Below are 16,212 nucleotides of genomic sequence, written 5' to 3'. Positions count from 1 at the left end.
TCCTTGGAGATGGTTGTGTTGAACTGATGTCTCGAGAAGTCGCCATCAACATCGTGGATTAGCCGTTTGAGAGATGTATAAACATAGTTGTTGTTCGTCTTTGTCCGATGAAAGACGCATTCTGAACTCATGTAGACACTAGTGGTGGTCAAGCATGTTTGTCTTTAGTATGATGAATGTGATAACCTTATGCCAGTTCAACACATTCAACATGTTGAAGATCGGATATACATCTTAGAGATAAATCAAACACGGATTGGAGAAGAAATAGAAATACTTTTATTAATTCATAGGACTCAGCAGGGCTCCTCCCCTCAACCTAGGACGTTTAGAAACTCATACTGAGCTGAAAACAATGGAGGAAAACATCAATGGCAGACCTCCCTCACCGGGAGGTGGCCCGGATGGGCGGAGAAGATGATGATAAGATGATCCCTTAAATTACATAAGTTTAATCCCTTAAATAGATGACTAGTAGGGTAAAATACTCTATTTAGTGCTAAAATCTACTTCTGGGGCCCACTTGGTGAGTGTTTGGGCTGAGCTTGATGAGATTTACCTGCATTGAGGTTCTTGGACGTGGAATGCCAGCTAGAGGGTCCTTTCTGGGTCTTTGGATGCTGGGCTTTGCTCTTTGGGCGCTGCATGCTTGGAAGGGTGCAGGAAGCTGGCGTTGCACGCCAGTTTTGGACCTTCTAATATGAAGCAAAGTATAGATTATTATATATTTCTGGAAAGCTCTAGAAGTCAGCTTTCCATAGCCGTTGAGAGTGCTCCATTTGGACTTCTATAACTCCAGAAAATCTCTTTTGAATGCAGGCAGATCAGATCTGGACAGCATCTACAGTGCTTTCTCTGTTTATAAATCAGACTTCTACTCCAGCTCCTCAATTTCAGCAAAAAATATCTGAAATTGCACAAAAACACAAAAACTCATAGTAGAATACAAAAGTGTGAATTTAACACTAAAACCTATAAAAACTTAATAAAAACTAAATAAAAACTACTAAAAACTATATGAAAGTGATGTCAAAAAGCGTATAAAATATCTGCTCATCATTGCTCATGAAGAAAGATATGCTTGGTCCTTGATTATACTACACATCCTCATAGATCCAAATAGTGAGTGAATTTCATGTCACCATATCCAATCCCAAAACCCAGATCTACTCAAGTGTGAGATGGGATTTCAAGCATGGTTTCATGTTTCCTTTTCTAAGGTTTCCATGAAACCCATTTTGCATTCAACCTCTTTTTCAAGATGATTGAATACTAAGCATGAAGAACAAAATTCCTTCTAGCAAATCAAAGAGAAGATGAAGAGAAGAAGAAATTCACTATCATTAATCCATCAAGTACAACAGAGCTCCCTCTCCCAATGAAAGGGAGTTTAGCTACTCATAGCTTAGAGAAAAGTACAAGAGATGGAAGAAGATGAAGTGAAGTGTAAAGTAAGCCTAAAACTAACCACTAATCCAACCCCCTTTTCAGTACTCTCAGGGGGTATTTATACTACTCCTATTACTAGAAAAGGAAAATTACAAAAAGGGAAAGAAAATTACAATTGAAAAGAAAAGGAAAACTCTAACAAAATAAACCATGTGCCTGGCGTGTGAGTGGCATTTGAGCGGCGTACCACGCCTACTCCCAAGTAGCACGCTCCCTTCTTGTAGCTAGCTTAGCATGCCATGCCTTCGAGCTCAAGTGGCACGCCCATTATGGTTTTCTTTCCTTCCTTTCTGGAAATTAGAACCGGGGTGGGACGCCCAGGTCTGGCGTGCCACGCCCTCAATAAAGCATGATCATCCTCCTCCAAAGACTTGAACTAGCGTGGCACGCCCAGGTCTGGCGTGCCACGCCCTTAGTGAACTCTTCCTCCTTCTTTTCTGGAAGGTTGAACTAGCGTGGCACGCCCAGGTCTGGCGTGCCACGCCCTTAGTGAACTCTTCCTCCTTCTTTTCTGGAAGGTTGAACTAGCGTGCCACGCCCAGTAGTTGGCGTGCCACGCCCTTGATAAAGGCTTCATTCTCTTCTCTAGTCAACTACACTGGCGTGCCACGCCTAGGTCTCAAGTGGCATGCCCTTGGTGCGAGTAACGTTGGCGTGCCACACCTCAATCATCAAGTGGCACGCCTATTATCATTTGCCTTGGTGTGCCACGCCTAAAGTCCCAAGTGGCACGCCCATTGATCTTCTTCTTTGGAGGCTTGTGTTGGGTGCCACGATTTTGATCTCAAGTGGCATGCCCATGGTAGGGGCTGCATCCTTCCTCTCTGGACCAATGAACAGGCCTGCCACGCCTTCGATCTCAAGTGGCACGCCCAGTGTATGAACAAGGTTGGCGTGCCACGCCTTCGAGCTCAAGTGGCATGCCCATTATGGTATTGAGCTCTTCAAATTTGGCGTGCCACGCCTAGATCTCAAGTGGCACGTCCAGGGCATAAACAAGGTTGGCATGCCACACCTTAAACATCAAGTGGCACGCCCTTGTGCTGAACCTTCCACTCCCCTCTGCCTTGTTGAACTGGCATGCCACGCCTTCGATCTCAAGTGGCACGCCCATAATGGATGATGTGGTTGGCGTGCCATTCCCAGCCTGGATGCCACGCCCCTTGTGGGTCTTTAAGATGCCTCTCTGGAATTTATAGTTGGCGTGCCACACCTAGCCCTGGCATGCCACGCCCATAGTAAAGCCTGGAGTCCCTCTTTGAAAAGGATGACTGGCGTGCCACGTCCATTGAAAACTTCATGGACTCTCCTCTGGACTTGATAACTGGCATGGCACGCCCAAAACACACGCCCAGCTTCTCTTTCTTGCTTCCTTCCTCTTTTGTTGCTCTTTTCACCTGAAATTCAACAAAACTCATTTCAAAGAAATGTACCATAATATTCACCATTTAGTTCATGAAATTGCATTAATTGAATGAGATTCACTATTTCTATGGCCCTTTTAGATAAGAGAAAGAGGTAGATGATGTAAGTCATCACCTTATCCCTGAATTTGTCCAGCGTTTTGGGCTTTGCTATCGCTTCTTGAAAGTTTCCATTAGAAGCCCGCTTTTCAAAGTGTGTAGATAGATTTTAGGATTAAGGTCGGAGATTTTCATTGCCGCCTTTGCAAACCTGATCATGTAATCCTTCAAGCTTTCATGTTGCTCTTGCTTGATTATGCTAAGGTAATCTAAGTCTCGTACGTATATTTTGGATACTACAAAGTTATTCACAAATAAATCAGCAAACTCCTCGAGATTTGAAATTAAACCTGCAGGTAAATTCAAAAACCAAATTAAAGCAGCTCCATTAAAAAAGATGGAAAAAGATCGACACAAAATAGGGTAAGAAGCACCGTTTAAAAACATCGTAGATTGAAATTTAGTGATGTGTATGCTGCGGTCACCAATTCCTTCATAAGGTTTTAATGTTGTTGAAAGTGTGAAGTTTTTTGGCATTTGAAAACTAATTATTTCTTTTGTTCTCTGTTTTTCCATCTTGTAAGATGTCCCTCCTATCTTCATGTTCAACTCAGAGTGGTGTTTTTCATTAGGGTTTCCATCGTTGACGTTCTTTCGCTCCTCGTTCTCCTTGTCGTTATTTGGCTTAGCTGCCAAAAGAGATCGGCTATTTTTCGTCCCTAAAGTAGCATTCATGACCAAGTGCTCATCATGAGTTGGAGTTGGAGGTGGGGGTGGAGCTATAGAATTATTTGTCATGATTTGGAAATCTGCGGAGAAAAAAGTGGAAAAGAGAAAAAAAGACAACAAAATATGGGGTTAAGGTCTGATCCCACGGTGGGTGCCAATATTCTAGCTGGAAACTGCTCCCAAGATGTAGCTCGTTCTCTTCGACTTCCTAACAGCCGCGCTATAAGCTCCTTTGAGTTTTGACCGGGGCGTAGGACCTGAAAAAAGGATTCCTGCTTAGTAGTAACTGATATGTATCTGCTTCATCCGAGATTTGTGCAGGTACTATAAAAGTGCTAAACGGTTATTTGATAAGATAGAGTTCAAATGTTTAAAATTTGATTCCAAAATATAATGGTGTGCGCCCGAGATGCTAGGGCACGGATCAGTTCCTAAAACCTTTAAATAAATTAACCGTTGTGTTTTCTGTTCCTTCGTTTAATTAAAGTTAGTAGTTAGTACCATTAAACAATCCTTATACAGTTATACTTGTATAAAAAATATAATTATCATCAATTAATTATGTAGTTAAATTATTTTTTAAGTAACAAGATGTTTACTATGTTGACTATTAAAAATATATATAGCGAAATTACAATGTCATCAGGGAATAACATAACTTTAGCGGATTAATTTATTATTTTTTTCTAGAATTCCTAGTTTCCTATAGGACACACGTACACTAATTAATTATCTCTTGACATGAGATGCATGGAAATGAAATCATATTTTCTAAATGAAAACAAAAAGTAAGAGTTGATACTTTACGAGCTAAAAAAATGTCATAGGATTCAACTATAATTGAGCCAAACCCAAGAAGTGGAGTAATGAAAAGAACTACAGAAGTGGTCACAGGGTTCGCTTGTTCTCTCCTTTTATGCTGACAGCGGAGCAAATACACAAGAGAACCAAATCAATATTTCTTTTTTCCTTGTTCATGTTCTTAGTCACCACTCACCAGTCATGGTCCCAAGTCAAAAACAACACAGTATTTAGTAGGCTTTTTCAAAGGAAAGGAAATGGAAAAGGAACCAGCTTCTACTCAAAAGTTCCAAAGGTTATAAAGGAATAACAGAAGTGAGTAAAATTCTCATAGACCATTTTCACATATATAATTAACATATACATTAACCCTCCAGAGCAGCGTAGCTATCTATTGGGAAATTTACTTGGCAGGTCATACCAACACTGAAACTATGGACTCTACAATTGGTTTCCCCTACCATGGTTTAAGGATTTCCATACGAAACCGTGAACATTCTTAGTTTTAACCTGTTCAACTTGAGGTTGGTTGCTGTCCAAGCAGCAATGAAGGCCATGAATCTGCTGGCGTTGGATACCGGGCATGCGGTTTACTGATGGCAGATGAAGGTTTTGGAGTGACCTCAGCGACGTTAGGAGCTGAGAAAGCAGCTTGGAAACCAGGGCGATAGGGGACAACAAAAACTGCAGGTCCTTGCTGCAAGTTGGGTTCCATGGGAGGGAATTGGAGACTCTGCCCCGTAAAATTTGCCTGCTCCGATTGCTCGATTTCCACGTGGGGAGGTGCATTCAGGTCAGGTTTAGACTGAGTTACTCTCGCTTGTATCTCGACTTGAAGTTTCTCGATTTGAGTTTCTAGACTGGAAGTCTCCTCCTTTAGCTCATTTTTCTCCATGGTAACCTGGCCAATGAAGCAATCATATGAAATATAATCAGATACAAGAACGTGTTCCTTGTATGACAATTAAATGCAGTTTCCACAGTATTCCAAAACAATGTCAAGCACTTACATAGTGAGATTCAGACAATAGAGACGAGTTCTCCTTCTTGAGGGACTCAATCTGACAGAGCAAGTCCTTTAGCAGCCTAGCAGTTTCGTTCAATATAGAAGCCTTTCCGTTGTTCTGCTCATTTAGATCTGCTCCCACGCCACCACCAAAACAAAGGAATAAATAATCCAATTAAAATAGCAATAAGGCCAGCAAGAAAAAATATGTCATGGCACGCTATGCAAGAAACAATGTAACTGAAATATTAAAGGGAACAAGCAAGGGCCATAGACCTATAGTAAAGCTGAATACATTATAGATACCAAGCAATGGCACAAGAGGTTACCAAGTACATTGGCAAGATCAAGAAAGAGCTCATTCAAATGTTCCCGCTTCATTTTCTCCCTTTCAGCCTTGTGGATCCTCTTAGGGACTTTCCCCTGGTTTGTATTACCAGAAGACCTGAAAACAAATCAAGTTTACAAACCTTGAATCCGGATAATAAACCCAATGATCCACATAAAACTATTCATGCAGGAGACACCAAGCATGTAGTGCTATACTTCTTGCCTTTAACTATTACAACTATACCAACACCAACAACACCAATAACCCAACACAATTTAAATTTGTGATAACAAGTGCAGCTAAATGAAGTGCCTAAGAACTATAGACATTGATATAATAATGGAGGAAATCTAATTAAATTAAAATATTAATTCGTGTACATAACAAAATTGATTTAGGGATAAAGGTTCTTCTCATTTGCCTTCCACCAACCATTACTCACAAGCCCAAAGAACCCATTATAATTAAAGGACAACCCTAAAAGTAATTGAATCTAAAAATGACAATACGAATTGTAAATGTTAACTTGGCAGAGCCCATCAAATATTTCTTATTTCTGCAACAGTGAAACTGTTATCATTTTGCGTGACTATCAGTATAACTATGAAAGCATTATAGAATCTCTGACCTGTTTTTTGAAGTCTCAGTCATCGGAGTCTGATTCTCAGATCCCATTTCCACTTATAACAAAACCAACTAACTAAGCTCGTACACACTCCTCCAGCAACAGAATTTCCTAAAGTAGTAGACAAAAACGAAAACGCTATTTCAATTTTCAATGAAGTACCTAAAAGAGGGAAAATGGAAAATCTGAATATTTTCAACTATCTACTGCCATTGATAAAGCAAAACCCCCTGTTTGAATATGCAATGAATTCTAATCCAAATTGATCCCTTCTCCCTTGTAATTCTATCAGATAAAAGCCGGCAAAAATATTAAAAAATAAAAATCGAAACTTTTGCTTCAAAAATTAATAGAATCAAGAAACCAGTCACCGAAAAAATTAAAAGGATGGAGAAAGAACACATGCAGCAGAAAGAGCAAAGTTGGTTTCGCTTACCCACGTTGTGGTGGACTCGGTGTGAAACGATTCTGAAGGAAGAAATTGGAAATTGCGAAATACTTTTGTGTCGTGAATCAAGGTGAAAGGAGAAAGATCATTATTTTCAATTAAAAGAAAAACACGAGAATTAGTAGAAATGAGAAACGGAACAGTTTTAATTTTGGGGATGGAATTAAAATTAGGGCAGAAGAGAGAGGAAACAGGGGGGAGTGTGGCGAAAGCGTAAGTGTCACACGAAGGCGCGTGGCCACGCCATGTTCTTTGGCTTCGATCAATCACCAACAATGAGATCACCACGTGATCTTTTTGTCTAATTTGCTGAAAAAAGTAAAATAATATTTTTTTCTGACGTTCATTTCTTTCATCAAATTATTTTTTCTTTGGTAACTCAAAATAAATTTAAAATAATATTTTAAAATAGGTCTATTTTATATACTTTTAAGTTTTAATACATAAAATAATAATACTTTTAATAAATCAAAACCCATAATTAAAACTTTGACAAAAATAAGCTTACGAAGCACTCATTCCCTATACTTTATGATTATGCTAGTATTTCTCTAATTTTGTACCACTACAGCAGTATAAATGATACAATAAGTAATTAATTAGAATTTAATTTAAATATAATTTTTTTATATTTAAATTTTTCTATACCCAAGAGAAATATTTAATCAAGTTTAACTAAATCTTTATAATATATTTTTCATTACGCTGTACGTGGCTGATTTTATTTGTTATGGAAGAGGTGAAAGTGTTGTGCCAGGTTATGGATGATGGAGGTGCTACACCAATTTGTGGGACAGCTTTTTGCTCAGATTTGGTGTTAAGAAATCGGACCCTCCGAGTTCATTGTTTTTAAATTTTTGGAAGCAAATCGGAAGGTCCATTTTGCATGAAGGGAGGATCTGAAATTCACATAAAGTAAATCGGACCCTGCGATTTTTCCATGATCAAAATTTTTTTTGACGATTTACATGAAATCGGATGGTCCGTTTTCTCTGTTAATTTGCTTTTTGAACTAAGTTCAGGAAGTCGCTAGGTCCGAGTTGTACCTGACACCACACCAATGTTAAGCATCACTCCTCCCCATGTCCAGCACCAGCTTTACCTCCATAATCAAATTAAAAAGCAACTGTACGTGCGCTTTTTCTTCTTCTTCTTATATACTTGTTCTTCTTTTTCTTGTTATTTATACTTCTATTACTTTTTTTCTTCTTCTCCTTTTTTTTCTTTTTTCTTCTTTCTCTCTCATTATCGTCGTCATCACCACCACCATCTCCTCCCCCTCCCCTTTCCCCTCCCCCTCATCCTCCTTTCATTTAATTTCTTCTTCTTCTTCTTAGTTAAAATATCACGCAATTAGTTTAACGATAACAAAAACACATCTGATAAGGAATAGATTGGGTATTAGGGGTTTTATTACAATAGATAAGAATTATTCAATAAAGAGCATACCCAAAGACACAGCGAAAACATAAAACATAGATAATAAAAATAAAAAGATAGATAAGGGGGGTTTTCCTACTAGACCTCTAAGAAACCTGTTCTTAGCAACCTAGGTCATCGGAAGGGTTTTTCCTACTAGACCTTCAAAGAGCCTGTCCTTGACAACCTAGATCAGTGGGATGAAAATTGAATCACTCAATTTTCTCCATGCAACAAGCGAAGCAAATCACTCACCTCACTTAATCACACAATAAAAACGTGCATAAAGCACTAAGAAAATTTTATTCATCAAAAGTTATGTAAATTATCTCACCAAAGGTGTTTAAATAGGCACCTAACAATTAACTAAAAGATAAGATAACTAATTTAAATCAGATTTGATCTTATTGGATTAGATCAGATTTGATTTAAATTTAAAATTCCTAAAAATACTATTAAGCATAGCAGATTTAAAATAAGTCTTTTAACAAACTTTTGACCACATAACAAACTAAAACAAAAATCTAGAATTTCAAAATTTAAAAATAAATTATGCCTCCCACTGAATTCGGAAAGTATTATTGGGCTTCTTGCTGTCCTGACTTAGCCCAATGGGCCTTGCCCATTCTTCCTTGGTTAGAACTTGATGTAACTCCATATGCACAAGCGTTGCCAGGTTTTCAAAACTTTTCTTGAGCTTCTTTGCACGTGCTTTAGTGATGGGATCCTCTGAAAGTGTGAAATTCCCATTCTTCCCTTTTGTCTTAGAATGCCCCTGTTGTCTTTCCGAGCATGTATCATTCCCTCCTTCCTCAAAAAGATTCGTCCTCGAATCTGTTTCCATATCAAAAGGAGAGAGATCAGAAACATTAAAAGTAGCAGAGACATTATACTCACCTGGTAGGTCAATCTTGTAGGCGTTGTCATTGATCTTCTCAAGCACTTGGAATGGGTCATCCCCTCTAACATCAAGTTTAGTCTTCCTCTGAGCAAGAAATCTCTCCTTCCTCAAATGTACCCAAACCCAATCTCCTGGTTCGAAGACTATATACTTTCAGTTTTTGTTAACCCTTTCAGCCGTGGTTTTGTTCTTCCTCTCAATTAGGTCACGAGCCTTTGCATGTATTGCTTTAACTTTCTCAGCCTTGCTAGCTCCATCTAAACTAATAAGATCACTCAAAGGTAAAGGCATTAAATCTAAGACAGTGAGAGGATTAAAACCATAGACAAGTTCAAAGGGTGAAAAACCAGTGGAAGAATGGATTGTCCTGTTATAAGCAAACTCAATAAAAGGTAAATAATCTTCCCAGGTTTTCAGATTCTTACCAACAACGGCACGCAATAAGGTTTCCAATGTCCTATTTACGACTTCAGTTTGACCATCAGTTCGAGGGTGACAAGTAGTTGAGTATAACAATTTTATTCCCAACTTACTCCACAAAACTTTCCAAAAGTGGCTTAAGAATTTGACATCACGATCAGAAACAATAGTTTGGGGAACACCATGTAAGCGCACAACTTCTTGAAAGAATAGGTCAGCAATATGTGTGGCATCATCAGTTTTATGGCAAGCAATGAAATGAGCCATTTTACTAAATCTATCTACCACAACAAAAATGCTATCTCGACCTCTCCTAGTTCTAGGCAAACCAAGAATAAAATCCATAGAAATATCAACCCATGGATGCACATGAACAGGTAAAGGAGTATACAAACCATGTGGTAAAGACTTAGATTTAGCTTGTTTACATGCAATGCATTTAGCACAAAATTTCTCAACATCTTTACGCATGTGGGGCCAGTAAAAATGCTCAGATAAAACATCCAAAGTCTTATGCACACCAAAATGACCCATCAAACCCCCACTATGTGATTCTAGAACAAGTAACTCCCTAATAGAACAAGTAGGTACACAAATTCTATTACCCCGAAAAAGAAAGCCATCATGCTTATAGAATTTGTTATATGCACCATGTTCACATGCAGCATAGATAGAGGCAAAAGCAGAATCAGTTGCATACAATTCCTTCATACACTCAAAACCTAACAGTTTAGAAGTAAGGGTTGTGATTAAGGAATACCTTTTAGATAATGCATCAGAAACCACATTCTCTTTACCTTGCTTATAGGCGATTACATATGGAAAGGATTCAAGGAATTCTATCCATTTTGCATGTCTCTTGTTCAGCTTCCCTTGGCCCTTCAAGTATTTGAGGGATTCATGGTCAGTATGTACCACAAATTCCTTAGGTAGCAAATAATGCTGCCACACTTCCAAAGCTCGCACCAAGGCATAAAGCTCTTTATCATAAATGGAGTAGTTGAGGCAGGCTCCATTCAACTTCTCACTGAAATAGGCGATTGCTCGCTTTTCCTGCATCAAAACAGCACCTATACCAATTCCAGAAGCATCACATTCGATTTCAAAAGTTTTAGAAAAATCTGGTAAAATAAGAATGGGGGCAGCACACAATAATTCTTTCAAAGTGTTAAAGGCAAGTTCTTGTTTCTGATCCCATTTAAAGTTGACATGTTTCTTGATGATTTCAGTTAAAGGTGCAGCAATAGTAGAAAAATTTTTAACAAACCTCCGATAAAAATCCGCAAGACCATGAAAACTTCTAACATCAAAGACACTCTGAGGTGTGGGCTATTCTCTAATAGCCTTCACCTTCTCGTCATCTACCTCAATTCCTGTAGAACTTATCATAAAACCTAGGAATACGACTTTACTCAGACAAAACGAGCACTTTTGGAGATTAGCATACAATTTTTCCTTTCTAAGTACCTATAAAACAGATTGAACATGCAAAATATGATCATCAAGACATTTACTGTAGATAAGGATATCATCAAAATAAACAACCACAAATTTACCTAAAAACTCTCGCAAAACATGATTCATTAGTCTTATGAATGTACTAGGTGCATTAGTCAAACCAAATGGCATAACTAACCACTCATGCAAACCATATTTAGTTTTGAAAGCTGTTTTCCATTCATCACCAAGTTTTATTCGTATTTGATGATAACCACTCCTTAAATCTATTTTGGTAAAAATAACAGAACCATGCAATTCATCAAGCATATCATCAAGTCTAGAAATAAGATGGCGATACTTTACCGTAATCTTATTTACAACTCTGCAGTCAACACACATCCTCCATGAGCCATCCTTCTTGGGCACTAATAGTACCGGAACAGCACAAGGACTCATGCTTTCTCTCACAAAACCCTTAGCCAAAAGGTCCTCGACTTGTCGTTGCAGTTCCTTCGTCTCCTTAGAATTGGTCCGATAAGCTGGCCGGTTAGGAATGCTTGATCCGGGGACAAAGTCAATCTGATGTTCAATGCCTCGTAATGGAGGTAAACCTGAGGGCATCTCATCCGGAAATACATCGCCAAATTTCTGCAAGAGTGAAATAAAAGTACTAGGAAGGTTATGGTTAGTTTCAATGGTAGAAAGTAAAGACTCTCTAAATCGTACTAACACCAATATTTTTTTCCCTAAACTAGCATGCTTCAGATCCCTCTCTTTGGCATAAAAACATATTTTGTGAGCACTCTCACTCTCCACAGATGCTTCTCTTTTAGAACTCTCTTTTTCACTTAGACCCTGACTCTTTTTCTCACACGTTTCATCTCTCAAAGCCCTCTATTTACCCTCTTATTTTTCAATTTTCTCACATCCTAAAGACTCTTTAGTAGATTTGTGCATGCTCAGTTGCTCCAGGTACACTTTTTTAGGTGTCAAAGGTGCAAGGGTAATCTTCTTCCCAAGATAAGTGAAGGAGTATCGGTTTGTGAAACCATCATGGACCACCTTCCTATCATACTGCCATGGACGGCCTAGGAGTATATGACAAGTCTGCATGGGAACCACGTCACAAAGTACCTCGTCACTATATCTCCCAATAGAGAACTGTATGCGGGCTTGCTTCATAACCTTCAACTCACCAACATCACTTAGCCACTCCAGTTTGTAAGGGTTAGGGTGTTTGGTGCATTTCAACCCCAATTTTGTGATCAAAGTAGAGCTAGCAACGTTTGTATGACTTCCAGCATCAATGATCATGAGTCCAACCTTACCTTCCAATAAAACTTTTGTATGAAAGATGTTCTCTTGATATTTTAGACGATCATCCTTGGCTTGTACATTTAAGATCCACCTAGTAACAAGGGTCTCGCCACTAACAGCATACTCAACTATATCTTCATTATCTGTAGCATCATCTGCATGTGGCATGTCTTCATACCCATCTGACTTATCATATTCTGAGAAAATATCATTTGCTTTAATTACCATGTTCCTTTTATTTGGACACTCGGAAGCATAATGGCCTAATCCGCGGCACTTAAAGCAGGTAATATCACGATGCCGTGCAGGAGGTTTAGAAGTGGAATTAGGTGTGTGCGGCTTCCTGTGCTGCTCTGTGGGCTTCTCCTTTGATTCGGTAGGTTTGGATCCAGTCTTCTCCCTGAAATTAGTACCTCTCGAATCCCACCCTGATGTAGAATTACGCAGCCCTTTCTCCTTTTGCTGTCTTTCCACTTTGATAGCTAGGTTCACCAAGTCTTCCATAGTCACAAATGGGAGATGTTCTACAGTATTTGCAATGTCTCGGTTCAGCCCACTCAAGAAACGTGCCATAGTAGCCTCAGATTCCTCCTCAATGTTTGCTTGGATTAGCAGCATCTCCATCTCCTTATGATACTCATCTACAGACTTAGAACCTTGGTATAACCGTTAGAGCCGTTGATGTAGCTCCCTGCAGTAGTAAGAAGGGACAAACCGTTGTCGCATGACCTTCTTCATCTTTTTCCAAGACAGAATTGGTGGTTTTCCATTCCGCCTCCTCTGTTTGTCCAGCTCAGCCCACCAGACAAGGGCATAATTTGAGAATTCGACAGCCGCTAGCCTTACCTTTTTTACATCAGTGTAGTTATGACACTTAAATAGGAGCTCTACCTTGCGTCCCATTCCAGGTATGCCTCAGGGTCACTTCTGCCTTTAAATTCTGGGATGCACATCTTGATAGCATTAAGGTTATTATCAACATCTACCGGTTGTCTATGATGCCGAGATCTGGATGAAGTCTCCTCCTCAGACTCCGTAGAATCATTATGAATAGATTCTCGTGACCGTGCTTTTCGCCTAGGGGAAAAAGAGTTAATTCGAGAATCCATGTCATCAAGACGTTGTTGAATCCCTGTAAGGATGCTGGAAAATGCGTCAAGGCGGAAAGTTAGTTGTGGATCGGGGTTCCCTTCAGTGTTAGCCATCAATGAACCTGTAAAAGAAAAGACCTTACAGCACTCTTCTCACGTGTATCACTCGAAATAGGACACTCGTGTTTCACTCAATACGTGGCTTTTACCCTCTGATGAGCTTACCACTCTTGCCTTTTTTCACTCTTGGATTGCCTTAACAAGTTGCACTTCGGAAGATGAGGAATTGAGACACCAAACTAAGATAATCTGAATGATAGAAACGTTCAACTTGACAAGAAGACAATTAAAGTATGTGAAAAAAAGGAAACAAGGAGTGATACTAGGATGACAAAAACTAGCAAAATTGGATCCTAAGTGAAACCCAAGGAAAATTTGAAAAGATAAACAACAGGAAAATTTAAAATTTTGTTTTTTTTTTTTACTTTTTTTAACGTTTATTTTTTTATTTATTTTTTGTTAACTGCAATAAACAGAAATTACAGTAATAGAATTTAAGGAAGAGTTTTTTTTCGTTTTTTTTTTAATCTAAAGTAAATTGCAGAAATTGAAGAGAAAAATAAAGAGATTAAACAAGACCCATGGAACGTGTAGATAAATAAGAATTTACCTACGAACTGTAACTGATACCAGATGATAAGGAATAGATTGGGTATTAGGGGTTTTATTACAATAGATAAGAATTATTCAATAAAGAGCATACCCAAAGACACAGCGGAAACATAAAACATAGATAATGAAAAACAAACAGACAGATAAGGGGGTTTTCCTACTAGACCTCTAAGAAACCTGTTCTTAGCAACTTAGGTCATCGGAAGGATTTTCCCTACTAGACCTTCAAAGAACCTGTCCTTGACAACCTAGATCAGAGGGATGAAAATTGAATCACTCAATTTTCTCCATGCAACAAGCGAAGCAAATCACTCATCTCACTTAATCACACAATAAAAACGTGCATAAAGCACTAAGGAAATTTTATTCATCAAAAGTTATGTAAATTGTCTCACCAAAGGTGTTTAAATAGGCACCTAACAATTAACTAAAAGATAAGTTAACTAATTTAAATCATATTTGATTTTATTGGATTAGATCAGATTTGATTTAAATTTAAAATGCCTAAAAATACTACTAAGCATAGCAGATTTAAAATAAGTCTTCTAACAAACTTTTGACCACATAACAAACTAAAACAAAAGTCTAGAATTTCAAAATTTAAAAATAAATTATACCTCCCACTGAATTCGGAAAGCATTATTAGCTTCTTGGTGTCCTGACTTAGCCCAATGGGCCTTGCCCATTCTTCCTTTGTTAGAACTTGATGTAACTCCATATGCACAAGCGCTGCCAGGTTTTCAAAACTTTCCTTGAACTTCTTTGCACGTGCTCTAGTGATGGAGCCCTCTGAAAGTGTGAAATTCCCATTCTGCTCTTTTGTCTTAGAATGTCCCTGTTGTCTTTCCGAGTATGTATCAATATCATTTAGTTGTAAATGGTACAAAAAAAATTTATGAATGATACGAAAATTTTTTGTGAATGACGCCAAAATCTTTGATGGATAACATAAAAATATTCAAAAAACCACAAGTTCAAAACTAACTCATTCAACCAATAAAATACATTTAAATGTGTTTTAAATTCAAAAGACATATCAAATTGTTACAGAAGATACAGAAATGACTAAATTTTTTATATATTAGTTTAATACTATACAATCAATTCAGTGATAACAAAACACATTATTTCTTTAAAAATAATACATAAATTTTCGGTAAATGATACAGGAAATCTTTAAAGAATTATAAATCTAAAACCTTAATTTATTTTTCTGATAAGTTCTGCACAATTCCTCCTCCTCCTCCTCTTCCTCCTTCTCCTCCTCCTCCTCCTTTTTTTTTCTTTTTTTTTTATTTAAGAAATTTTGATATCAAACTTAAAAAATTTCTTGTGTCTCGGTTAAAGTTTTGGTGTTATTTTTTGATAAATTTTACATCACTTAAAACTCTTCTTCTTCTTCTTCTTCTTCTTTATCATCATCTTTTTTTTGTTCATCTTCTCTTTTTTGTTTCACCTTCTCATAATTCTTCTTATTTTATCCCCGTAACAAAAATAAAATTAAAAAAAATCAAATAAAAAGAAGAAGAAATATATAATGCTGTAAAAATTCAAAAAAAAAAAAGAGGAAACGAAAAATACAACAACAATAGTAGTAATAAAAGAACGACAAGGAGGAAGAGAAAACATGCGAAAAAGAAGAAGTGTGCGATTTACATGCTCGTTGTGTGATTTATTTTTGTTAAATTTAAACCAAGTTAAATTTTATTGACAAAAACACTTGAATGTGTAACAAAACCGTTAAATAATACACATACTAAAACTTTTTGGTATGTTAAATGTATACCATTTTAACTTAAAATATAATAATGTATGATATAAGATCATTTTTCCTCCAATGTTCAGATAATATCGAAACAATTGTTATAAAATGTTTACTCCATATTACTTAATAAATATTTATTTCTTTTTATTATATTTTTTTTATTATTTTGTGATAATAAAACATAACAATTATACCAAATTTAATAAATTCCAACTAAAATAAATAAATAAAAACCACAAGAAAAGCATTACTTTTTGTTTAGACTTTAAGTTTAAAAATTTTTAATTTTGATATATTTTGAGTGTAAAGTAATTTTATGTGTGTTTAATGAACAA

At 37.3% G+C, this 16,212-nt stretch overlaps 1 protein-coding gene and 1 pseudogene across 2 annotated transcripts; both read right to left on the bottom strand.

Annotated features, from left to right (window-relative positions):
- Positions 1 to 4,427: 4,427 nt before the first annotated feature.
- Positions 4,428 to 7,113, bottom strand: LOC130980574 (transcription factor bHLH47). Of its 2 annotated transcripts, XM_057904313.1 has the most exons (6): positions 6,841 to 7,113; positions 6,615 to 6,689; positions 6,408 to 6,515; positions 5,778 to 5,893; positions 5,453 to 5,580; positions 4,428 to 5,343 (listed from the first exon to the last, which is right to left on the bottom strand). In XM_057904313.1, the coding sequence occupies exons 3-6, from the start codon at positions 6,452 to 6,454 to the stop codon at positions 4,957 to 4,959; spliced, it is 678 nt and encodes a 225-aa protein (XP_057760296.1). In that variant the 5' UTR covers positions 6,455 to 6,515; positions 6,615 to 6,689; positions 6,841 to 7,113; the 3' UTR covers positions 4,428 to 4,956. The 2 variants fall into 2 exon arrangements, with proteins under 2 accessions (XP_057760296.1, XP_057760244.1); XM_057904261.1 differs by lacking the exon at positions 6,615 to 6,689 and having other exon boundaries at positions 4,429 to 5,343; positions 6,841 to 7,112.
- A 1,708-nt stretch (positions 7,114 to 8,821) lies between these two features.
- Positions 8,822 to 13,554, bottom strand: LOC130935506 (uncharacterized; annotated as a pseudogene).
- Positions 13,555 to 16,212: the final 2,658 nt, after the last annotated feature.

The sequence above is a fragment of the Arachis stenosperma genome, chromosome 1 (genome assembly GCF_014773155.1).
Source record: "Arachis stenosperma cultivar V10309 chromosome 1, arast.V10309.gnm1.PFL2, whole genome shotgun sequence".
NCBI classification, from domain to species: Eukaryota; Viridiplantae; Streptophyta; class Magnoliopsida; order Fabales; family Fabaceae; genus Arachis; species Arachis stenosperma.
This window is presented reverse-complemented; position numbering and strand designations above follow the sequence as displayed.

What these genes read in the sequence shown, in the direction of transcription:
- LOC130980574 (XM_057904313.1), bottom strand. Translation starts at nt 6,454, where the DNA reads ATGGGATCTGAGAATCAGACTCCGATGACTGAGACTTCAAAAAACAG. An exon ending in TGATCTTGCCAATGTACTTG is followed by an intron (nt 5,581 to 5,777) that starts GTAACCTCTTGT and finishes GCGTGGGAGCAG; the next exon opens with ATCTAAATGAGCAGAACAAC. An exon ending in TATTGTCTGAATCTCACTAT is followed by an intron (nt 5,344 to 5,452) that starts GTAAGTGCTTGA and finishes TTCATTGGCCAG; the next exon opens with GTTACCATGGAGAAAAATGA.